General features: G+C 38.2%; 1 protein-coding gene across 11 annotated transcripts in view; it reads left to right on the forward strand.

The window, feature by feature from the left end:
- Window positions 1-25,765, forward strand: part of LOC134329629 (nuclear factor 1 X-type-like) — a 141,073-nt gene that overhangs the window by 101,725 nt on the left and 13,583 nt on the right. For 4 of the 11 annotated variants that reach the window (XM_063010918.1, XM_063010922.1, XM_063010921.1 and 1 more), the window contains 9 exons: window positions 4,632-4,694; window positions 9,375-9,449; window positions 13,022-13,142; window positions 13,335-13,370; window positions 13,511-13,638; window positions 15,886-15,960; window positions 18,688-18,819; window positions 21,173-21,342; window positions 21,935-22,097. In XM_063010918.1, the coding sequence (XP_062866988.1) occupies window positions 4,632-4,694; window positions 9,375-9,449; window positions 13,022-13,142; window positions 13,335-13,370; window positions 13,511-13,638; window positions 15,886-15,960; window positions 18,688-18,819; window positions 21,173-21,342; window positions 21,935-22,097 (963 nt within the window). The remainder of the gene's footprint in view (window positions 1-4,631; window positions 4,695-9,374; window positions 9,450-13,021; window positions 13,143-13,334; window positions 13,371-13,510; window positions 13,639-15,885; window positions 15,961-18,687; window positions 18,820-21,172; window positions 21,343-21,934; window positions 22,098-25,765) is intronic. The other 7 variants (XM_063010925.1, XM_063010923.1, XM_063010919.1 and 4 more) reach the window with 6 other exon arrangements.

The raw sequence follows: 25,765 nt of genomic DNA on the forward strand, positions 1-25,765 counted from the left end.
ATTACTGTAAAATTTCAAATGTATATGCACACACTTTAAAAAGTGCATGAGTTGATCACAAAAATAAAACAATATTGATTTCTGCATAGCACTTGTTTTATTAAGGTGTCTAAATGCTGCACTGAAGTCGATTTGATCAGCACTTTTTTTGCATTGCACTTTTTGTTATTTAAAGCCTTATAATTGGGGCATCTTAGCTTCTGCTTTTTGCTCTATGGCATAGTTAATGCTTGAAGGAGGTTAGCCATGATAGTAGGCTGTCAAAAAAGTTGGTTGGAAAAGAGGGGGGTTGCAAGACATGGGTTCATGGGTTTGATTCCCAGGTGGAGTGGTATGGGTCCTTTCTATGTGGAATTTGCATGTTCTCCTTGTGTCTCCCAGTGTTTCCTCTGGGTGCTCCAGTTTCCTCCTGCAGTTCAAAGACATGCAGTCAGGTTAATTGGAGCTACTAAGAATTGTGTGTGTGTGTGTGTTTGCCCTCTGATGGACTGGTGACCGGAGTTGTGTCCTTCATTTTTCCTGGTGAATTGTACCCAACACAATAGGAAAGAGTTGTTAAATATGTTGTTATTGGTGCCCTGTTCATGAAGTATTCATGCCTTGTGCCCACATTGGGCCTTGAACCCATCGCAAGCCTGACCAGGATGAGGCAGTAACTGAAGATAAAATTATTTTGTACAAATTCCTCTTACAGTCAATTTATTTTTATCTTTTCAGAAAAAGTAATTAGCAGTCATACTGAATGTAACCTTTTTTAAAATTTTGTAAATGTAACCAGTTTGTTTTAGATGAGTGTTACAAATATAGAATAGGACTGAGCCCAGGGGCCCTTGAATACCTAACATTTGCTGTTCTGTCAAAAAGCCTGTCAGACATGCTTCAAGGCACAAAACCAGTCCCAAGTTACACACAATTTCCACAAGCTGCCAGTCCATTTTAATTATGGATAAATGTTCTGTTGCTTGTCTGTGATGAGCATGCATAATAGTTAGTGCTCCATGATGAGGCCTTACGTCTCTGAGGTCTAAAAATAGATCTGTTTCAGAGCCGTTCAGCTCAGTGGAGCTCAGCGCTAAAACCAGGAATGACTCACGCTAATTAAAAACACTGAAAACATGGAAGAAATTACAGAGAGAGAATATACATTGTGCCAGCACCTTTCTCCTACATTACTCGAAAACCCACACCCACCCACCCTTGGCTAAAAAAAATGCAGGCACACAGATGGGTAGCAGGCTGGGTGCGGGCCGCTCATTACACACCTGCTCCCTCTTTCTTTTACACACACACACACACTCACTCACACACAAACACTCTCACACACACACAGATTCATACATGCAGGTGCACACACACATACCCATACACAATTACATATGGACCAGTGGCGATTTCTCTAAGACTGCAAGGGAAGCTCAACTTCCCCTAAAATGTCAAAAGTTAAATGGTCAAATATGTACAGTTGTGTTAACATTTCATTGACTACAAATGCGTTAGAACACGTTCATCTCGAAGATGAGTTCGTTCAGAATCAGCTACTTATCACAAATCGACTGACTCGAACTTCTCATACATTCCCTTAGCGTCAATGCATTTGCCCGCAGAAGCTGAGCATCTATTCACTTCAACGGGACTGCATGGAAGGGTTTTTTTTCATTCCATCGAAACTTGCAGGTCATTAGATAAATGCCACAATTTTGTCCCGCCCCTGGACGCTGAGCATCTCTGGGGGTAAATTGAGCTGTGGGCGGGTCCGGACGCGGAGCTTCTGCAAGATGATTGGAGGATCAGTCGAAAGGCTGAATCCCGTTTTGATTGACAGCTATTTTGAGATCTACACCTTCACTTAATTACTGGGAGCTTCAGTCCCATCGCGGATTTTGCGAGTGAAGTCGAAAGACAAACTGTAACCCATTTCAGGCCATTTTCTTGAAAAGGAACGGAGGGCAGAATTTATGTATAAATAAATTGACAAATTTTATGATGTAAGCCAACAATGAGCTTCCCCTCTTTGAAAGACCAGCAGCCGCCACTGATATGGACACTGCTGCAAAGGCACCATGCCTCCTCCACCGTTAAAGACAGACATGCCTTCCTCCACTACAGCAGACAGACATGTCTTCCTCCACTGTATCTGATAGGCATTCCTTGATTCATTGTAATAGACAGACATGTCTTCCTCCACTGTAATAGACAAACATGCCTTATTAAGCAACATTTAAATGGAAAAAGCTACAACTATAATAAGCATTCTAAACAACACCCAACACCCTACCCCTGTCAGTATAACTGGTTCTATAATCAAAAAGTTTTTGGCAGTAATTCAGCTTGCTATGTTTAAATTATGGGTTGTGCATATAACCCAAAAAAACCACCATAGACACAGTGAAGTATGGAGCATCATGACATGGGGCTGCTTCTCTGCAAACAGCATTGGGGTATTACATCTCACTGAAAAAAACACGAGTGGAGCAATTTACTGGGGCAAATGATAATTTAATCAGATAAAAAGCCAATATGGACGTTTTAACAGGAAAAAAACCCTCAAAATTCTAAATTCCTTTGAAAATGTATAGAGGTTTTTCATTTTTTGCTTTTTTTTTTTTTTTTTCATTACGGTTTTTACTGTTTCCAATGTGCTTTTTTTACTGCAACGGACAAACGTGGCTTTTTCTACTGTCAGTTAGGTTAAAATCAGTTATTTTAGAGCTACAAAAAATATTTTTTGGATAGAACAATTTGGGATTATGCATTACCAGCATAGTTATGTGAGTTTGACAAATAACCATAAACAATAATTCAGATTCCATGCTTAGAAATTAAGTATTGTATTGTATACATAGTTGTATATGGAAAAAAGTTTTATAAGTTCAACGTTTTTAGAAGTTTTATAAGTTCAGAATTTTATTCAAATATTTTATATCCATATTCTCTTGATTTCCTAAATGCACATTTTAAAGCAAAATTTCAAAACAAAGAAGTTTGTTAAATTTATCATATTGTAAAAATTTTCATTACTTTTGCATATCCTACATTTTATTATCAAAATGTTAAATTCAGCAGAGATTGTGCATTACAATGTGAAATGGCTTATTTACTTTTGTTCCCCTTTAACGTATACTGTATGTTATTATCTTCACTTTGAAAATTAACGAGTGGGTTGTGTAGCAGGATCGAATACATTACAAGAGCCTCAAGTTAAACAGAAAAAAATGGAAAAACTATATGCCCCCTACTGACCAATTGCTGTTATCACACTTTCAGTATTATCATATTCTAAATCAGACATTCAATTTTTAATACCTCTGCTTAAAGTTGCATGGAATTAAATGTAAATTATAAAATGATTGTATGTTATTGAACTTTATCCAGCAAAGTGTAACTCATTGGAAATAATTATAATATTAAACACTGTTTAATAAACCTTTTAAACTTACTAATCAGATTGATATAATAGTGATAGTGCATGCTTGATTGACAGTCCTCTGTCAAACTGCCAGATTTCCTAGCTGCTGTGATACTCAGAACTATGCATAAAGCATATCAGTGGGTGGATTGGCTGTTCTATCTTACCATTAGTTGTAAGAGAGGAAAAAATTACATGCAACTGTATTTATTACAGATCATGTATCCTCATTGCACCCAGTGTTTCTGAGATGGGCTCTTAAAGCAGTTATGACACATAAATTGATGTGTTGGTTTTGAATATTAACTAAAAAGAATTTGTGATGATACCTTACATATTAATATTATATTTCCAGCCTCAGCATATGGTTTGCCTACAAGACCAACACCAACCTAATATAAAGTCAACCATAGTTTCCCTGTGGTATTTAAAATATAAGGGGCTAAATATAAGATATCCTGTGGTATTTAAAATATAAGGGGCTAAATATAAGATATTCATTGCTCATTACTCACACAGTTTTATTAATCGTTATCCCTTATTGTCAGGTTGCAAAAGTGAGTACATTTTGTGAACACCCTCACTTATAAGAGTGGAAAAGAGTAGGCCACCCTATCCAAAACCACATGTTAACAGCTTTAGCTGTTAGCTTTTTCTCTGTGCCAATGAGTGCTACAATCAGTGGATGAGGTTAAAAGAGGTGAATGTGGTTGTTGCTGTGATCTGTGTGTGGTAAGGGCATATCTGTTAGATGGTATACATTTTAAGTGTGCTTATAGGTCTAAGACTGTGTTTATATTTTGCATGTGGATGTGTGCGAGTGCTGTCAGCTAGTAGGAATGTATTTGCACCGCCAATGCTAAGATGGCTGCCAAATGCTAACATGGCTGCCAGTTTTTGTAGGGAGATACAGAGAGTAACACAGAGATAGATTCATTTATTCCTACTTGCTTTCTTATCTTATTTAGATTGGTGTCTTTTCAGTTTTGTGTGTGTGTGTTTTTATCCTAATCTTCACCACACTGTATGAAATCATTCTGACATGGGCCCATGTAATATGTTCTATCTTCAGGCAAGTTATACACACCTACATGCACTAAAACACACACTCTCTTTCCTTCATAAATAGTATTGTGTAACATTTGTAATATTTAGGATAAAATTGCAGACAAATTGATTGATTTTACTTGCTCCTCTTTTTTTTGTCACTTTTTTTTTTTTACAGAATCTGGACAAACAGACAGTTCCAGCCAGCAGTCAGATTCAGACATCAAACCTCCAGCAAACGGTAAGATTGACCTACTATATTTACAAAGCCATCATAAAACTTTATTATTATTATTATTAAGTGCTGTTAAATTATTATTGTGTGTTATTGGCTTGCTCAGTATTCATTTAACTGGCCATCATTTTCCTTTTTTATCTTTTAATTCTTTCAATCATAATTGTAATTTATGATAAATTGTTTTTTTTTCTAATGTGTTATAACACACTGATTATTCCTAAGGTCTGTAGAAAAAAGTAGAAGAATTTCAGCTGTAGTTTTAAAGCACTGATGTATTACTATTTGCCTGAGTACCTATTTACCTAAGTAGCAGACCATGACCAGTTGAAAAAAGGTAAACACCAGTTTGGTTTGCAGCAGTGGCGGCTGGTGCTAAAAAATTTGAGGGGGGCGCAAACAAAACAACAAATTAAAAACAAAACAATAAAAAAACAAGCCTTTAAAAGTAGCACTATTTGAACATGAATTTTGCCCTTTTTTACTTTTTTTCTTCAAGTGAACGCTTTGTGAAAGCATTTTTTTGTAAAGACAAGACTGAATTATCTCTCATTTTGGAAGAAATGCTGCTCCAATCTGCAACTAACTGTTTAACGTGAACCGAGCTGAGGAGCCGCAGCTGAATGAATCAGTTAATGAGTCGACTCGGGGATTGTCCAATCACACGGCGTTTAAAAAAAATAAGCCAATAGTGACACACTTCTAATAAGAGTGGGTTGATACGGGGCGCAGCTGTGGAAAATTTAAAACAACCAATTAAAGAGCAGCCTCAGACCACGTGCTTGTCAAAAGTTTATGCACGCACATAGACACGCCCTGCGCATGGGACGTGTGCACGATGTAAACAATTACATACAAATATTTATTTATTTTAAAAATGCTATCATGACCATTAGACAAACAGTCAATTAGACCATTAGATAAACAGACTAATTAATTTCATAACTATTTTGCAGTATATAATTTGCTTGTTTTAACCTCTTAATAATTTTAAGGGGGGCGGCGCCCCTGCGCCACGTATTGACCAGCCGCCACTGGTTTGCAGCCACTGAGGCGTTATGTGGTTAAATGTAAGTACCACAGCTTTAGCATCTGCTAGTTTGGCCATATACTTCTAGTTCTTTGTGTTTAACTCACAATAACACACCATATGCTTTTTAGCCATCAGATTTAAGACAGATAATTAAAGGAAACACAATAGTTTTGTCATCTGTTACAACAACTGTCTATCTTTCTTGAATCTGCTTTTACTGTCTCTCACTTGGTCATATGCACTAGGGCAGACCTGGGGATTGTACGGCCACATCCGGCCCGCGAGACATCCCCAGCCGGCCCGCATGAGGTTCGAGGCAATTAAACATTAGATGTAAATAAATGTACATCACATATGCCATATAACAGGATTGATTTTGACTGGACCGCTATGTCTTTAAATATCCGTAAGGTTCGATTTACGTGTGTGCGAGTGTATCCAGCTTCACCGTAATGCGAACAGAGTCACTGAGTGTGACTGACGGAGTCTTTAACAAGACATGGACTTCTGAAGTATTTATTAACTGAAGTCAGAGGTAACGCTGGTTAAGGATCAAAATTTAGGCTCTAAATCGCGGTACTAAACAGAAATACAAGAACATGAACGATGCAGAGCATCACACCTGAAGCTGCGCTGACTAAACTGCAAAAGCAACAAGGACTTTTTTATAAAGTTTAACACATCCAAAACTGAAGCAGTTAGGACCAGCTTTGTGATTTTAAAAAGAATATCCAACAATAACAACGGACTGAAAAACAAATGAGGTAATTAGACTCAAAACAAAATAGTTTAAAACCTGCACATTTTGTTCACATTTTTTTTTTTTTTTTTTTTTTTTTTTTTTTTTTTGCATGTTTGCTTAAATAGTGAAATAATGTTGATGTTTTTACTCTACCTACTTCTAATTTTCTGATCGTAACATCTAAACATTAACAGCTTATTAGAACTGCACAATTTACTGCTTCTCATAAAGAGTGGGCAGGTGTAGCCTAGCCATGGCTGGATTACTGACCGGGCCAGTGGGGCAAGCGCCCAGGGGCCCTTGAGGTCAGGGGGCCCCGGGGAGGCCCTGGCCCAAAACATTTTGCGATGCCTATCAACATTTATGATACAATATATTTTTATTTCCGAGGGCCCTCCATTTTAAGGATCCTCTGACTATTAGGGACTTTGACCCCTGGGCCTCTTGGGGGCCCTAACCATGCTTTTGGGGGCCCTAGCCATGCTTTTGGGCCCTAGCCATGCTTTTGGGGGCCCTAGCCATGCTTTTGGGCCCCTTATGAAAATGGATGAGGCGTTGTGGCACTGCTCTGACTTCGACTTCTGGCTATTAGGGGTCCTAGGAAAGAGGGGGGCATATTTTTAGAGGGCCCTTGATCACGAGGGCCCCTGCTATGGGGCCCTTGACTTCCATAGAAGTCGTTTACCATGGCTCCTTGACTTTCTAGGGACACAAATTAATTTAGCAATTTAGCAATTATTTAAATTTAAGACAAGCAATTTCAAGCAGTTTGAATGCATACACACACTTAACTGAGCTATTTGATGTTCTTTTCATGCCTGACAATATGTCCAACAGTGAGCTCACTTTAAAGGCTAACTCACTCGCTGCAGCATATCCTTCAGATCTGAACATGAGCCTGGCAGATGAATTGATACAATACAAATCATTCATAATAGAAAAAGAAAAATGTCCTAGTAAAATGCTCAAAACCATGATAAATTTGAATTTACAGTCAACCTTAACCCTCAATTGCTCAGACTGTATATTGTAACTGTATTGTAAATCACTTTGGATAAAGACGTCTGCTAAATGCTGAAAATGTAAATGAAGAGATAAAATTAATATTGAGCAGAATAAAGTTCACCTTATTGGTCCGGCCCTCCACAACAGTCCCAGTTTCTTATTTGGCCCCTTGGAAAATTTAATTGCCCACCCCTGCACTAGGGCAAGCATGTGAGCAAAATTAAGTGCACAGGACCAGTTTCAAAATGTAATTCTTTTATGGCTTGATGTTAATCTCTTTACAGCCTTAGTGTTACAGTGGAAAACTTTGACGGAGCAAAAACAAACCTTACTAAAGTATACTGTTTAATATTTTTCAACATTTATTATTAGGTCAACTAATAATCAAATTTGGTTGTCACTTGACATGGAGCAGCATCTGTGTAAATCTCTGTCTGTCCATAGCAGCGAATATCAAAATCACCAATGAAAAGATGAATGAAATCACGCAAGCTCTTTAACGAGTATTTCGATTGGCTGCTAGACCTGTCCATCAAACCGCTTATCTCCGCCTCCCCCTCCGCTATTGTTTGAGAAAGAAGTGAAACTCGTTTGCTGCGTGATGTTTCATCTCTGCAGTTTATTCAGGTTATTCAATCACATGGTTGTAAACATGATTTATATTTGTGATGTTTGTAGTTTTTTAAAAAACACATTTGTATCTAATATTTATATGGACTAAGTGTTTACACGGACTGTTTATTAACATAATTGAACTTTTTTATAGCAGTAAATAACTTGATTTACAAAGTAAAGATATTGTCTGGTAACTTGATTGTTTCTGGTATTTATAGGTGTTTAAATGGTAATTTAGAACAGTATTTCCCAGTCTTGTTTCTGCACATTACAGTATTAAAAGTTTTCTTAATAGATCTATGAAATAATCGTGTCTGTGTTTTGATGTTTTATTGATGCACAATATTAGATCAAAATATTTTGAAAAGCATGATTTCTGAGTTAGCCAGATAACTTAAGCACAGTGTCAAGTATTGTTCAATATGAACGTCTCCTCTTTTGTCTTATGGTTCTTTATGCCAGGAAATACTCCAAAGGCCATGCATTGTTATAGTTTAAACCCAAACCATGTTTGGCACCTGAATGTTTACATTTGGTTGTTGTTCACTGTGTGAAAATAAAATGATTAAATAACAGCGTATTATATGCATATTATATATATATATATATATATATATTTCCCCTCTTTTCCCCCCATTTTTTATCCCCCAGTCTAGTTGTGTCCAATTACTCAGAATGCGTCCTCTATACTGATTCGACCCTTCACCGCTGACTGAGGACGCCTCTCAACTGACTTGCGCCCCCTCCGGTACGCACAGTCAGTACAGATAGTGCACCTGCACGAGTCGAGTTAATATACTTGACGGGCACTGTGTATGGAGGGCCACACCCCCATCAGCATTATTCCTCAGCCCTGTGCAGGCGCCATCAGTCAGCTAGCAGGGGCCGCAGTCTCACCAGTTATGGGGACCTATGATCCGACTTTCTTACCCTCTAACCCTGAACAACAGCCAATTGTTGTTCATACAGCCGCCCAGCCAGCCGGAAAGGCAGAGCTGAGATTCGATACGATGTAGTCGAAGCCCCAACTCTGGTGAGCTAGCATACTTTACCGCTGCGCCACCTGAGCGGCCTGCATATTTTATTGTTTAAAATAATGTCATCAGGGACTGTTGGCCCTCGGGCACTTTCACATTATCAAATCTGGCCCTTCTAGAAAAAAGTTTGGACACCCCTGGTGTAAACCAAGTCATCTCGATCTATTCATTTAAAAAAGATTTGATAGATACACCGTGCCCACATCTATGTTCTGTTTTTTGTGAAGGACTTGTTGTAATGTCTGCCTCTGCAGGACACTTGAGCTTCCAGGACTGCTTTGTAACATCAGGGGTTTGGAACGCAGCTGAACTAGTACGAGTGTCACAGAGTAAGTGAACCTACACACATGCACATTCACATGTTTTATTAATTTACAAACATCAATTTCTTGTGGTCCTTTTCACAGGCTTTACTTTTTATAGGCTTTACTTCACTCTCTACAAAGTCCAGAAGTAGTTCATAACCATGTGCTGCCAAACAAGATTTTTAGATTTTATTTTCATGTGGGCAGTTAAAATTGTACAAGTAGAACAAACACAAAATAACAAACTGGCTTTATGTTGCTTTATGTTGTATAATCAAAATTCTAACAGGTTTAAAACAGTGCAATACAATGTGGGTGCTAACCTATAGAGAAAACAAGGGCTTAATATACTTTAGTCTTTTCTCACTCAAAACTTAGTAGTTTTTTAATGTAAATGTAGTGTAATTTTGAGACATTGGCATGCATTTATGTAGTGTGTTTTATGCACTATTTAATTTCAAACCGTAGAAAGAACACAAGAAACAACAGTGTATTAGTGATTTGTACAGACCTCTGTGCAGTATTAACTGCAGATATAATGAAAATCTAGGGTAGATTGAATGCCTTTATTTGTCACATATACACTACCGGTCAAAAGTTTTAGAACACCCCAGTTTTTCCAGTTTTTATTGAAATTTATGCAGTTTAATGTCTTATTGTACTTTGAAATGAAAACATAGAACAAAACTGAACTGCTTTAGTTTCAATAAAAAACTGGAAAAATTGAGGTGTTCTAAAACTTTTGACCGGTAGTGTACATGTACATATGTGCAGTACAATGGAGTTCATTTTGCACATATCTCAGTTTATTTGGAAGCTGCTGCCAGGGCACAGGGTCAGCCATTAATTGACACCACTGGAGTCAAAAGAATTAGGGACTTGCTTAAAGATCCAACAGTGACTGCATGGCCACACCCAACATTTTAAAGCTACAATCAAGATTACTGCTGTATTAAGCAGTCTATGCTGCCTAAAACATTCTGACTTTGATTGTGGATGACGATGTGTAAAAATAATTGTGCATCCCTGCAGTCAGTGCTGTATGTCTGGTTTGTGTCCTGCACATGTTAATCTTGTTTAACACAACACTTCTTGTAAGCAAGATAAAGTCAGTATTAACATTGAGGTCCTTGTTTACTTGCTTCAAGCCTACTATTCTTTTTGGCCAATTTCTTTATTAAAAGGTTACATATTACTTTTAAGTTTTGTTACATTGAAATTGTGGACAAAATAAGTTCATTAGAAAGCAGTGTAGTGGGTCAGTGCAGACGAGTCTCCATAAGCAAGTGGTTGTGCACTTACAGTCAAGCTGGAAAGTCTGCACACCTTCTCCACATTATATTACATTACAGACTTATTTTATAATAGATTAAGTTCATTTCTGTCATGAAATTCTACACAAAATAGTGAAAGCAGGTTTTTAGACATTTGCTAATTTTTTAAAAAATCTAAATGAAAAATATCATATGTACACAAGTGTGCACACCCTTTGATATGACACTCAAAAGTGAGCTGAGGTACATTTTGTTTTCACTGATACTGCTTGAGATGTTTCTACAATTTAATTGGAGTCCACCTGTGGTATATTCAATTGATTGGACATGATTGGGGATTGCCAACGCCAGCCTATATAAGGTCCCTTAGTTGACAGTGCATATCAGAGCAAACTCCAAGCCATTGGGTCAAAGGAATGATCTCCAGACCTCAGAAACAGGATTGTGTCAAGTCATAGATCTGGAGAAGGGTGCAGAAAAATTGCTGCAGCTTTACAGGTCCCAAAGAGCACAGTGGCCACCATCATTCGTAAATGGAAGAAGTTTGGATCCACCAAAAATCTTCCTAGACCTGGCTGCCTGGGCCAAACTGAGCGATCAGAGAAGACGGGCCTTGGCCAGGGAGGTGAGCAGGAACCCAAGGGTCACTCTGACAGTTCTCCAGCGTATCATTGTGGAGATGGGAGAACCTATCAGAAGATCAACCATCCAGGCAGCACTCCACAAACCATGCCTTTATTGTAGAGTGGCCAGTCGAAAGCCATTCCTTACAAAAAGACACATGACCGTTCGCCAAAAGTTTGAGTTTGCCAAAAGGCACCTAGAGGACTCTCAAACCATGAGAAACAAGATTCTCTGGTCTGATGAAACCAAAATTGAACTTTTGGTCTGAATACCAAGTGTCACGTCTGGAGGAAACCAGACACAGCTCATCACCTGGCTAATACCATCCCTACAGTGAAGCATGGCGGTGGCATCATCATGATGTGGGGATGTTTTTCTGCAGCGGGACTGGGGCGACTAGTTCTGATAGAGGGAAAGATGAATGCAGCTAAGTATACCGAGATCCTTGAAGAAAACTTGCTCCATAGCGCTCTGGACCTCAGGCTGGGGCAAAGGTTTACCTTTCAACATGACAACAACAGAGAAAGTCTGTGAATGTCCTTGAGTGGCCCAGCCAGAGCCCAGACCTGAATCCAACCAAACATCTGTGGAAGGAGCTAAAAATGGCTCTGTACCGACGCTCCCCATCCAACCTGACGGAGCTTGCAAGGATATGCCAAGAGGAAGGGGCAAAAATGTCCAGAAACAAGTGTGGCAAGCTTGTAGCTTCCTTCCCAAGACACCTTGAAGCTAAATTGCTGCCAAAGGTGCATTAACCAAGTACTAGGCCAAGGGTGTGTACAGATATGTAATCCCTAAATAAACCATTTTTGTCAGTAAAATAAAATAGCATATTTTCTAAACCCTGTTTTCACTTTGAAATTGCTGGCATTTGTGTGTAGAAAAAAAAAACTCAATCTATTATAGGGTCTGTTCGAAAACCTAGTGAGCTGCCTTGCTGTCTTACTGCCCAGTAAGTACAGAGGATACTAATAAGTCATTGACTTATAAGTCAGCCTATTCGAACGCACTACTTAGCGATTCCATCAGTTTTCACTTACTAAGCTAACAGTTAGCCTCATGCCATTCAAACCAATAGGATGGGGTGGCACAATGTGCTAGCATGTCAACTAACATCTCCCCCCATGTACCGACAAATAATGCAAATAAATGATACTTGTGCAAGTTTATACAAATAAAAAATCAATAATAATTTATTTATGTTTAAAAATAACTCGTTTCTCCGCACCATCTGCCACATTTTTCTTTTTTCTGTGAGAAAAGTTGCTGGGATTGCTTTCACCGTTAAGGCAGCATTTAAGGCACCGTTAAGGCAACCCAACTTTACGGTATACAGACTGGCAGTTGGTTTTAAGATTCGCAATATTATGTAGGGGATGAATCATTTGGATATGGCAGTATTACTTAAATGTCCTGCTACTCTAAAATATATTATACTGTATATCCATTTTCTTTGTTCATTTGCAGCATTGTCCAACTGATACAGACTTCATTTAAAGTCAAATTGTGCTCTGCAGAAAAAGTTACAAATCTTTTTTTTAGATATTTTTTGAATATTTCTTGTTGCTACTTTATGTGTGTAAGTGTATGTATATATACAAATCCAATTTCTGGCAAAGTTGGGGCAAACAATATAGTAATAAAAGCAGTGTTTTATTTTAATCTTTAATACTCTTTTTCTTATTTGTTGTTTCTCAGCTCCTGTTGCCTCGGCATCGGGTCCAAATTTTTCATTGGCAGAACTGGAAAATCCTGGATACTACAATATCAACCAAGTAGCACTGGGCCGACGTTCGTTGACATCGCCACCATCTACCAGGTACACACACTCCAACCCACATGCACAACTACAACACAGATAGGCCGCTTTACATAAATATACTCATGTTTTCAAATTTGCCACTTCCTTTGTCCATCACTGTCATTATTTCTTTGGTGTTTTCATCTGTCCTGTCATCTCTCTTTCTATCTCTTCCTCCATCTCTCTTGCTCTCTCTGGATGGTGCTGCAGGGCCGAGGTGGAGCTGTACGCGAGTCTTCCTCGGAGGTAGCCTATCTGTCTTTTTACCTGTGTATGTGTGTGTTGACAGCCTACAAATTCTTCACAGTTAACAGTGTTTAAAAACCACAATGTTTTGAGTTGTTTTACAGTTTTGACTATTTATGCACTTTTCTCAATGTTTGTAGCTCAACCAAACGTAAGTCTATAGATGACAGTGAAATGGACAGTCCAGTGGATGACGTCTTCTACTCCACACGCTCTCCTGCAGGCACCAGCTCTCAGTCCAGTGGCTGGCCCAATGATGTGGATGCAGGTGAACAAACAGATATACGACCACATGCACACAAACACACAAGTTTATGTATTACTCTCATTACAGGGCAAAGATGAAAAAACACATACAGTGTATCACAAAAGTGAGTACACCCCTCACATTTCTGCAAATATTTCATTATATCTTTTCATGGGACAACACTATAGACATGAAACTTGGATATAACTTAGAGTAGTCAGTGTACAGCTTGTATAGCAGTGTAGATTTACTGTCTTCTGAAAATAACTCAACACACAGCCATTAATGTCTAAATAGCTGGCAACATAAGTGAGTACACCCCACAGTGAACATGTCCAAATTGTGCCCAAATGTGTCGTTGTCCCTCCCTGGTGTCATGTGTCAAGGTCCCAGGTGTAAATGGGGAGCAGGGCTGTTAAATTTGGTGTTTTGGGTACAATTCTCTCATACTGGCCACTGGATATTCAACATGGCACCTCATGGCAAATAACTCTCTGAGGATGTGAGAAATAGAATTGTTGCTCTCCACAAAGATGGCCTGGGCTATAAGAAGATTGCTAACACCCTGAAACTGAGCTACAGCATGGTGGCCAAGGTCATACAGCGGTTTTCCAGGACAGGTTCCACTCGGAACAGGCTTTGCCAGGGTCGACCAAAGAAGTTGAGTCCACGTGTTCGGCGTCATATCCAGAGGTTGGCTTTAAAAAATAGACACATGAGTGCTGCCAGCATTGCTGCAGAGGTTGAAGATGTGGGAGGTCAGCCTGTCAGTGCTCAGACCATACGCCGCACACTGCATTAACTCGGTCTGCATGGTCGTCATCCCAGAAGGAAGCTGACGCACAAGAAAGCCCGCAAACAGTTTGCTGAAGACAAGCAGTCCAAGAACATGGATTACTGGAATGCCCTGTGGTCTGACGAGACCAAGATAAACTTGTTTGGCTCAGATGGTGTCCAGCATGTGTGGCGGCGCCCTGGTGAGAAGTACCAAGACAACTGTATCTTGCCTACAGTCAAGCATGGTGGTGGTAGCATCATGGTCTTGGGCTGCATGAGTGTTGCTGGCACTGGGGAGCTGCAGTTCATTGAGGGAAACATGAATTCCAACATGTACTGTGACATTCTGAAACAGAGCATGATCCCCTCCCTTCGAAAACTGGGCCTCATGGCAGTTTTCCAACAGGATAACGACCCCAAACACAACCTCCAAGATGACAACTGCCTTGCTGAGGAAGCTGAAGGTAAAGGTGATGGACTAAACCCAATTGAGCACCTGTGGCGCATCCTCAAGTGGAAGGTGGAGGAGTTCAAGGTGTCTAACATCCACCAGCTCCGTGATGTCATCATGGAGGAGTGGAAGAGGATTCCAGTAGCAACCTGTGCAGCTCTGGTGAATTCCATGCCCAGGAGGGTTAAGGCAGTGCTGGATAATAATGGTGGTCACACAAAATATTGACACTTTGGGCACAATTTGGACATGTTCACTGTGGGGTGTACTCACTTATGTTGCCAGCCATTTAGACATTAATGGCTGTGTGTTGAGTTATTTTCAGAAGACAGTAAATCTACACTGCTATACAAGCTGTACACTGACTACTCTAAGTTATATCCAAGTTTCATGTCTATAGTGTTGTCCCATGAAAAGATATAATAAAATATTTGCAGAAATGTGAGGGGTGTACTCACTTTTGTGATACACTGTACATGCATTGGAAACAATAGTTTAAAATTCAGTAGATTTGTACATTGTTAAAATGTGATACTAATGCTAGGACCCTTTACTCATACTATTTTTATTTCTTATGGGACAGAATCGTGGCTGCTCCGTCAATTGCACTTAACATATTTTCTGTCATTACTAAGTCTATATTAGCAGTATACATAAACAGCTAAAACAAAAATCAATAAAAATAAAAACCAATGTGTTTAGGTAAGTGTTAGCCAACTCAACCTGCTATTTCTATTAAAATTTTTGAAGGGTACTTAAAACACCATTCTTCAAAATAATGTGACCCCAAAGAGTAAAGGTGATGCATGTCTAAAATATTGTCCTAAAATCCCTCACAGATGTTGAGTTAGATTTATTAGATTAAGTTATAGTCATTTTTGTTTCTCTACTAATTTGATAGTTTTTTCCAATCAGCAAATCTCTCTCTCTCTCTCTCTCTCTCTCTCTCTCTCTCTCTCTCTCTCTCTCTCTCTCTCTTTCTCTCTCTTTCCGACTGTCTCTCTCTGCATTTGTTAATGATCATTTTTTTACACTTGCAGTGCAGCACCACTTGGCGAGTGTGCAGGAGAGGAAGATAAAACATGAAAATGATGGCGTGCAGTTTTCATACCATGGTTAGAAATACACACACAAAACACACCAACACATGACACACATACTGTATACAGGTGCGCTTTTAGGTGTTTGTGCCAGAACCAAACATACACACTCCTGCACACACGCTCACACTCTTCCAACCTTGTTTCTGCTCCCAGATGGCACCTCCGTGTGTCTACAGGAGACATCTGCTGTGTGTGTGTGTGTGTGCCTAAATGTAATAAATTAATTTAAAATAAGGACCACATTTCCATCAACAGGTATTGCTTATAAAACTTTTATAAATCCATTGTAAAATGGCTGTAAAACGATACTTTTTTGTTTACATTTTAAATGTTTAAATGTTTACTGTTTTATGTTACTAACATATTTTCAAAGGCAAAAAAGTATGGGATATGTTCTTGGCTGTGCCACCAAGCACTTAACAGACATTATTGGTGTCTGAGGTCCTACTGTTTGGTCACTGCTAATACAAATATTTTTACTAATAATAATCTAACATATCTATTAAAAATAAATACATCACCAACACATCTTATTTACTTTTACGGCTTTTAGCATTTTAAAGCCATTAAACAACTTGGAGAGAAATATGATTCTGAATTTAGTCAGAAATAAAATTAGGATTAAGCTGCAGATCACATCAAATCAAACTGCAATTGCACAAACAAAATGCAAATGCAGCATGATAATGTACCAATATGTCTCTTGGACACCTGGCCAGGTCGAACTCAAGAGCTCAAGATCTTAGTGCTGGTGGGCTAACACATTAGATTGCTGTGCCACCCATCTGGCCAGAAGTTTGGACTTTTTGTAAAATACTGTCCCAAACCTTTATTTAACAAGAAAGTGTAATTGACAAAAAATGAAGTTTAGTGTTTTCACTGACCAATTTGATTGTTTTTTGTAAATCTAAACAAATAAAACTGATGCCCAAAGAATATTCACTATTTAAAAACGCAAGAGCAAAGATGGGTCATAACTCACCTTCTTGCCAGACATTACAAGAGAAATGTCATTTCAAAAACATTTTAAGATTTAAAATGATGTAGGTCTCTTGGCCACCCCCATTTTGTTTTTGTTTTTTGATAAACTACATCACTGCTGGTTTCAGTGAGATTAGCAACACAATATCACTCCTAATAGCATTCACCCTCTGGGCCTTTTTACAATATTTATGGAAAGAAAGAAATGGAGTGAAGGATAGAAAAAAAGAAGTGAGTCTTTTTTACACACTCCCACCTGCTCCAGACTTAACACACATTTACACACACCCACACACACACATGTCTGAAGCACACTTACACACACACACAGACACATATACACTGAAACTGATGGATTTAAGACTAAATAGGATTTAATGTTTTAATGTTTTGGGGAAAAAATAACATGGAAACTGAAGCTAAGTTTAAGAGCAAATGTTTTTGAAGCATGGTGCTGTATGTCAAGATCCCCCCACCCCTTCTTTTTTGAGCCATTTTTGTAGTGTGTATGTGTGTGGAAGTGTTGGCTTGATAATTTGCCACTAAAGAGCTGTCCTCCTGTCACTTGCTCCCACATTTTCTCACCTCACCATGTTATTTTCACCCCTCTTTCCCACCCACACACAAACCTTGATTTTTTTTCCTGCATCAATATTCCATCTATCTATCATTCTCTGCCGAGTTATGTGTAACAGGAGCTGTTGAACTGATGGATGGCACTGCTATGTATATCGGCTAATGTAGTCTATCCAAGAATAGATTTATCAATCATTGGATTGGTTTTCTTTTATTAATTATTTTTCTAATATTGTGTAAAAACACATCTGACAGACATCACAGAACTGTTTTTACTTTCAATTCCTTATTTTTACATAAAGAAATACTGTTTCAGCTACGAATGCTGCCATATACAGAATGTTCCATTATACATTATTACCCAAAATAAGCCAATGCCTCACACTTAAAAAATTTGGCACCTTCCTTATATTCTATGAGCATATAAAACTAATAAAGGTGCAAAAGGGGGTATTAAAAGGGGGATCTTCAACACGTCAATTTTCAAACATCATTTAAAATGTTTCTTGTTTTAAATCTATTCAGCCAACATTTAACTGTTCCTAATTCTAACATATTAAAATAGAATTATAGAAAATATTATAAATAGAATTAACAAAATTAACAAAAATGACACTTAATGAGGCCGTATTCCAAAGCAAAATTGAGTTCGTATATAAGAGTTTCTTTAGTTGTTATGTATTAATTAGTCCTGTTTGTTAGCTTGGCACAGTGGGGGAGAGCAGGCTGTGGATAAATTGACATTAATTGTGATTGTATTGACTTATTTAATATTTGTTTGCTGCTGTCAGATAGCTTGAGTAGTTGCAGCATACTTGTTCCATCATTCAATTATGTAATTACCTACATCTACCATCTAGCCTAACAGACTGTGGCTAGCAAACATTAGTGTAGGAGTAAGCTGTCAGTGTCTTGGCAGTGCTGTAGCAAATTGCACCCTCAAACTGGTGCAGCCTTCTTTAAACAGCCTTAGCTTCTCCCTGTAATGTCTAACAAGCCCTTTTAGAGGGTTTTCAAATTGCTTCAATACATTTTCTTTTTTTGCTAGGTTTCTGCATGTGGATTTTTTAAGGGGGATTTTAACTGAGCGTTAATAGTAAAGGTGTACTCAGGTAGTGAGAGTGTAGCTTGCTGTTGTTTGTTGTTTGTTGCTTGTTGTTGTTGACATGTGGTCTCTGGCAGGGCTGTCCTCTCCCGGGTCTCTAAAGAAGCCGTCTGGGAAATTTGATTTCGGCGCCCTGTCAACTCAGACGAGGTCCCCCCGCATGGCCTTCACACACCACCCACTGCCCATGCTGGCAGGAGTGAGACCAGGTGAGACATGTCAGAAATCATTCTGAAAACCCAAAACCTCTTAAGTATTTTAAATTCTGAGAAAAATAGTAGTGGACACTACGGCAAAATAAATTACCTTTTTTTAAGAGACCCGGGTGAGAAGGGTAAAAGAGAGCTATTTATGCTAAATATAAAAAATTCAGAATACATTTTTTATAAGATCAGATTTAATAAAGCAAATTTCCATGTAGGATTCATCACTGGCAATATCAGTCCATCTACCCTGATTCACCCTTTGCATCTCTTTTTTTAACTGTTTTCTCACTCTTCTTCATCCATTACCCTGTTGTTATTAGTGTGGTTTGTTTGTGACAGTCACTGACCAGAAGATTATTGCTACAGGGCTGAGTCATAGCACAAAGTCTTAACATGCCTGTTCTTTGTTTCCCAGAGCATCAGACGCTAAGCCTTAGCATCTGGTTTGTATTTGGTCATAAAGCACACATCTTAGTGAGCACTCCACTGCAATCTTTCCAAAATGGTATATAAGCTACTCCTTGCAGTGGGCGGTTATTTACTTTAGCCGTTTGCAGAAAAGTTTGCATCAGGCTATGCATTGCCAAACATGTCCATTTCATTTTTCCATTTTTGATTAAAGCCACCCAGATGGCTCATTCTGAAAATGATTTGTGTAAAAAGAATAGGTAAAGAAATGCAGAACCTAACATCATATAAATAACCAATGTACAACCAAAAGTCTCTTGTAAAACTGAGTGTGTTGACCTCTTTTTATAATTAGTTGCTGAGCCTGTTACTGCTCATAAGCTACAGATATGCCTTGCTTCAAACTGGCAGAGGACCGAGTGAGAGGATAAATAAACCGAGACAAAAAGAAGCGTCAGGTGACGTGGAGGTGGTGGAGGAGGAAATGTACAAAAAGCAAAGCTATCCAAACAGTGTAACAATCCTGTTAATAAAGTGGTTACGTGTGCTAAATTTAAAAAGCATTCCAACCCAGAAGATAATTTTCTCATTTCTTTTTTCACGTTTCCAATGTTTCCAAACATTTAATTCTAGCCAACAACCCGGGGAGAAAAAACATGGCATTGCAATCGGTAGGCCATAGCTAAAAAGAGCTACGAAAAGGTCATGAGGATTTACAACCATTTGTTTTAAATTGATGTTAATGTGAATGTTTAGAGCAGATGTGGTAGGTTTTTACAATGCTGGCGGGTGTAATATACATATAATGGTCAGGATGAAAAATAACATGTATTTATCAAAGTACAAAGTTATTGGATAAGCATATATGATGTAAATTACATTGGTGCATGTACTGTTTTAATGTGTCCACAAGTTTGTTTGTTTTTGGCATTTTTTAACCATCAATATGTTACAGTAGTAATTCATCAAAATGCTACAGTAGTAAACTATCAATATGTTACAGTAGTAACTAATCAATATGCTACAGTAGTAAATCATCAATATGTTACAGTAGTAAATCAATATGTTACAGTAGTAACTAATCATTATGCTACAGTAGTAAATCATCAATATGCTACAGTAGTAAATGTTACAGTAGTAAATCATGAATATGTTTCGGTAGTAAATCATCAATAAGTTATGATAGTAAATCATCAATATGCTACGGTAGTAAATCATCAGTATGTTACAGTAGTAAATCATAAATATGCTACAGTAGTAAATCAACAATATGTTACAGTAGTAAATCATAAATATGCTACAGTAGTAAATCAACAATATGTTACAGTAGTAAATCATCAATATGCTACAGTAGTAAATAATCAATATGTTACAGTAGTAAATCATCAATATGCTACAGTAGTAAGTAAACAATATGTTACAGTAGTAAATCATCAATATGCTACAGTAGTAAGTAAACAATATGTTACAGTAGTAAATCATCAATATGCTACAGTAGTAAATCAACAATATGTTACAGTAGTAAATAATCAATATGCTACAGTAGTAAATCATCAATATGCTACAGTAGTAAATCATCAATATATTACAGTAGTAAATCATCAATATGCTACAATAGTAAATCAAGAATATGTTACAGTAGTAAATCATCAATATGTTACAGTAGTAAATCATCAGCATGTTACAGTAGTAAGTCATCAATATGCTACAGTAGTAAATCATCAATATGCGACAGTAGTAAATCATCAATATGTAATATGCATCAATATGTAGCACGCTGTCCAATATGCAGTAAATCATCCACATGCTACAGTAGCAGTTTGGTAGTCATTAAGTTCCCAGTAAATGATGCTAGTTTTATCAAAATCTTACAGTACTATGAAATGTTTTCCACTTACAGTTTTATCACCCACCACTAATGATTACCCTCTATCTATTTCTTTGACAGGAAGTCCCCGTGCTTCTGCTTCTGCCCTTCATTTCCCATCTCCCTCCATCATTCAGCAGTCCAGCCCATACTTTACTCATCCCACCATCCGCTACCACCATCACCAGGACCCACTTAAGGAGTTTGTCCAGTTTGTTTGCGCTGATGGCACGACTCAGCCTGGCGCTCAGGTAAAACACATACACACATACATAAAGTTCAACTTATCAACGAAACTGACAAAAAGCTTGTTAACAAAAGACTTTAGTGACATCCACCATGAGTAAACTGAGTAGTATTAAAACAGTATCAACAAACTTTATAAACACATTAAAAGCCCTACCTGATTTAATATAATCACAAGTAAGTTAGGATGTGTGTTTGGTTTTTATCTGGACAAAAACTGGGTAATTGCTAACTTAACAGGTCATCTAATGGGTCATTCAATTTTTCATTTGTTCAAAATATAAATATGTATATACATATTTATTTAATCATTATGTAATCGTTTTAACTGGTAGAAAACAACACTGCACTTTCACAACCGGTCAACATACAGATGCATTTTAACACTGAGTTCCCCTCATTCCTTACAAACAAATGAAACTCTATCTAACACCACTGCTCCGTCTCCTAATACTGTCTTTTTTTACCTCCTGTATTCTACATTAACTCATTCACCGAACCATGAGATGTGAATGAATGCGTATGCATTTGTGTGTGTGTGTGTGTGTGTGTGTGTGTGTGTGTTTTTTTTTTTTTACACTGTCATTCCTCACCAAGTGTGTGTGTCTGCAGCCTAACGGGAGTGGTCAAAGCAAAATGGCCGGCTCATTCCTGTTTCCTTCGCCTCCTCAGGTGGCACGGCCGGTGCCCCTTTCTATGCCTGACCCCAAAACCTGCCATACACACCCCGACGGGGGACTCAGCTCACCCACGTCACCCTGTAAGTGACCCCAAATTGTGAGCCCCTTTTTCAAGCCCCAAAATATAACAACAAAGCCCTAGATAACAAATAACTGCATTCTATTCTGAAGGCAGCGACCAATGCGGAGTGTTGGTCAGCGTTGTACTGGATAAAGGCTATTCCATACGAAAAGCAGCAACTTTCAATAATCCTTATTTTGGCCTAGATAACAAATAACTGCATTCTATTCTGAAGGCAGCGACCAATGCGGAGTGTTGGTCAGCGTTGTACTGGATAAAGACTATTCCATATGAAAAGCAGCAACTTTCAATAATCCTTATTTTGGCCTATTCGAAGGCAGCAATGAATGTATATTCCTTAGTGAAGGCATTTCTGTTATTTTGTTTACTAGACTGTAATTTCATTAAAGTTGTCCCAAATTCGGTTGGCCAAACTCACACCACAGAGGAGAATTACCACCGTGTATAGCATTACAAGTGTAAAGCTCGTCTTGTAATAATTATTTAAATTTACTAAAAGTTCTTCCATTGTTTAAATTAATTTGTTTTACTTATATACAACCCCTGGCAAAAATTATGGAATCACCACTCTTGGAAGATGTTCTGTCAATTGTTTAATTTTGTAGAAAAATAATAAATCACAGACATGCCACAAAACTATCATTTTTCAAAATGTCAACCTTCTGGCATTAAGAAACAATAAAAAAAAAGAAACAAATATAATAGTTGTGGTCAGTCACAATTGCTTTTTTTAGATCAAGTAGAGGAAAAAAATATGGAATCACTCAAATCTGAGGAAAAAATTATGGAATCACTCTGTAATTTGCAGTTTAAAAACAAAACATCTGCAGCAGATTAGATTTGCTAATTATTCTTCAGTTTAAAAAGAGTGCTCACACCTCGGAGAGCTGTTGCACAAAGCAGATTGTCATGAATCATGGTTCCAACACAAGATATGTCAGTTGAAACAAATGAGAGGATTATAAAACTCCTTCAAGAAGATAAATCATTGTGGAATGTCGCAAAAGATGTTGGTTGTTCCCAGTAAGCTGTGTTTAAAATCTGGACCAAGTACAAACAAAATGGGAAGGTTGTAAAAGGGAAGCATACTGGTAGACCAAGTAAGACATCAAAGCATCAAGATAGAAAACAAAGCAATATGTCTTGAAAACAGAAAATGCACAACAAAACAAATGAGAAACAAGTGGCCGGAAAGTGGAATCAATGTCTGTGACTGAACTGTAAGAAATCACCTAAAAGAAATGGGATTTACATACAGAAAAGCCAAACAAAAGCCACCATTAACACCTAAAAAGAAAAGAACAAGGTTAAAGTAGGCTAAAGAAAAGCAATCGTGGACTGTGGGTGACTGGATAAAAGTGATCTTCAGTGATGAATCGCGAATCTGCATTGGGCAAGGTGATGATGCTGGAACTTTTGTTTGGTGTCTGTCCAATGAAATTTATGAAGATAACTGCCTATGATTTGCCCCATTAAAAACACGAACTGTTTCATTTACTCGCACTGCACCATGGTACACTACTGAACTACGACAACTAAAATCAAGGGCACGACAGCTCGAACGCCTGTATAGGAAAAGTGGACTTACTGTGCACAAGGAAATGTATAATAACCACCTACTGCATTATAAAGATGCTATCTCGGCTTCCAAATCTACCTACTATGGATCACTATTTAGGGCGTTTGAGGGTAACACCCGTGCACTTTTTTCTACTGTGAATAACATTTTGCAGCCACCGGACACTTTACCTAACCACATGTACTCAACTGAACTGTGTGACAAGTTTATGTCATTCTTCAATTCCAAAATCCAAAATATTCACCAGCAGCTGTACTCTCCACCTGTTAATACTATAAGCTATGACTGTACAACTGCTCATGTACTATGTTCTTGTTCCCTATCTACTTTTGAACTTCCTACTATAACTGAAATAACCCACCTTATCCAAAAATCTAAACCTTCAACCTGCATTCTTGATCCTCTCCCTACAAACCTTGTCAAATCTTGCGTTTCCTCTCTGTGTACTCCTATTACTGCCATTGTTCAATCATCTCTTCTTTCTGGTTCTCTTCCTGCCCCTCTCAAGATGGCAACTATTACACCCATACTTAAGAAACCTGGCTTGGATCCCAATGACCTAAATAACTTTCGTCCTATTTCTAATCTACCTTTTATTTCGAAAGTTATTGAGAAAGTTGTTTTTGCTCAAGTTCATAAATATCTAATAGACAACGATTTATATGAGGCTTTCCAGTCTGGTTTTCGCCCTCTACATAGCACAGAAACGGCACTTCTTAAAATAACTAATGACCTTCTAGTGGCAGCTGACTCTAGTTTGCTAACCATTCTCATTCTTCTAGATCTGAAGGCGGCCTTCGATACTATCTCACACAAAATCTTGCTGGACCGCCTCAAATCAATTGGACTTACTGATACTGTTTTTGCATGGTTTTTCTCCTATATTAATGGTCGTAGCCAGTTCGTTCAACTCAAACATTTTCAGTCTCACCCATCTGAAGTTGTTTGTGGTGTCCCACAGGGCTCTGTTCTAGGACCTCTCTTATTTATTATTTACCTTCTACCTGTTGGTCAAATATTTAGGAAACATAAAATCCAATTCCACTGTTATGCTGATGACACCCAACTATACTTATCCACTAAACCTAATGCCTTGCTCCCACCTTCTACCCTATCTGACTGCTTAGACGAAACTAAAAACTGGTTCTCTAAAAACTTCCTGATGGTTAATACAGATAAAACCCAAATTCTCCTTGTGGGAACTAAGACCACTCTCGCCAAAACCAAATCGTTTACTTTGAACTTTGAAAACTCTGTCATTTCGCCTTCTTCCCAGGTTAAAAGCCTGGGTGTTGTTCTTGACAGTCATCTTTCTTTCAAAGCACACATCAATAACATTACACGATCTGCCTACTTCCACTTAAGGAATATCAACCGCCTACGCCCGTTCCTCAGTCAAACAAGTACTGCCATTCTCGTCCATGCGCTGGTAACATCCCGAATTGACTACTGTAATTCAATCCTATTCGGCTTACCTCATAAATCATTACAAAAACTCCAACTAGTCCAAAACTCCGCTGCACGGATTATCTCTGGCTCACCCTCAACTAATCACATCACTCCAGTTCTCAGACAGCTTCACTGGCTCCCCGTAAATTATCGCATACACTTTAAGATCTTGTTATTCACATTCAAAGCTCTACATGGTCTAGCACCCTCTTACATCTCCGATTTACTCCAATTCTACAATCCCACCCGCACTCTTAGGTCTTCCTCAGCCTTCCAGCTTTCTATTCCTTCTGTCCGCCTGTCGACTATGGGTGCGAGGGCTTTTAGCCACTCTGCCCCTTCTCTCTGGAACACCCTCCCAATCCATATCCGTACTATCGATTGTTTCTCTACTTTTAAATCCCAACTTAAAACTCACCTCTTCAAGCTAGCCTTCTACTAATCTTTCAAACTTGATTGGTACTACTACCCCAATATTTGTTTAATAGTGATTACATTTGACTGTTTAGAGATTGTATTGATTTTATTGTATTTATCTTTATTGATTTTTCTATTAGATTTTAATGGTTTATTGATGTCTGTTACTTTCTTGCTTTTGTAAGGTGTCCTTGAGTGTTTTGAAAGGCGCCATAAATAAA

Source organism: Trichomycterus rosablanca, chromosome 15 (assembly GCF_030014385.1).
Source record: "Trichomycterus rosablanca isolate fTriRos1 chromosome 15, fTriRos1.hap1, whole genome shotgun sequence".
Classification (NCBI taxonomy): domain Eukaryota; kingdom Metazoa; phylum Chordata; class Actinopteri; order Siluriformes; family Trichomycteridae; genus Trichomycterus; species Trichomycterus rosablanca.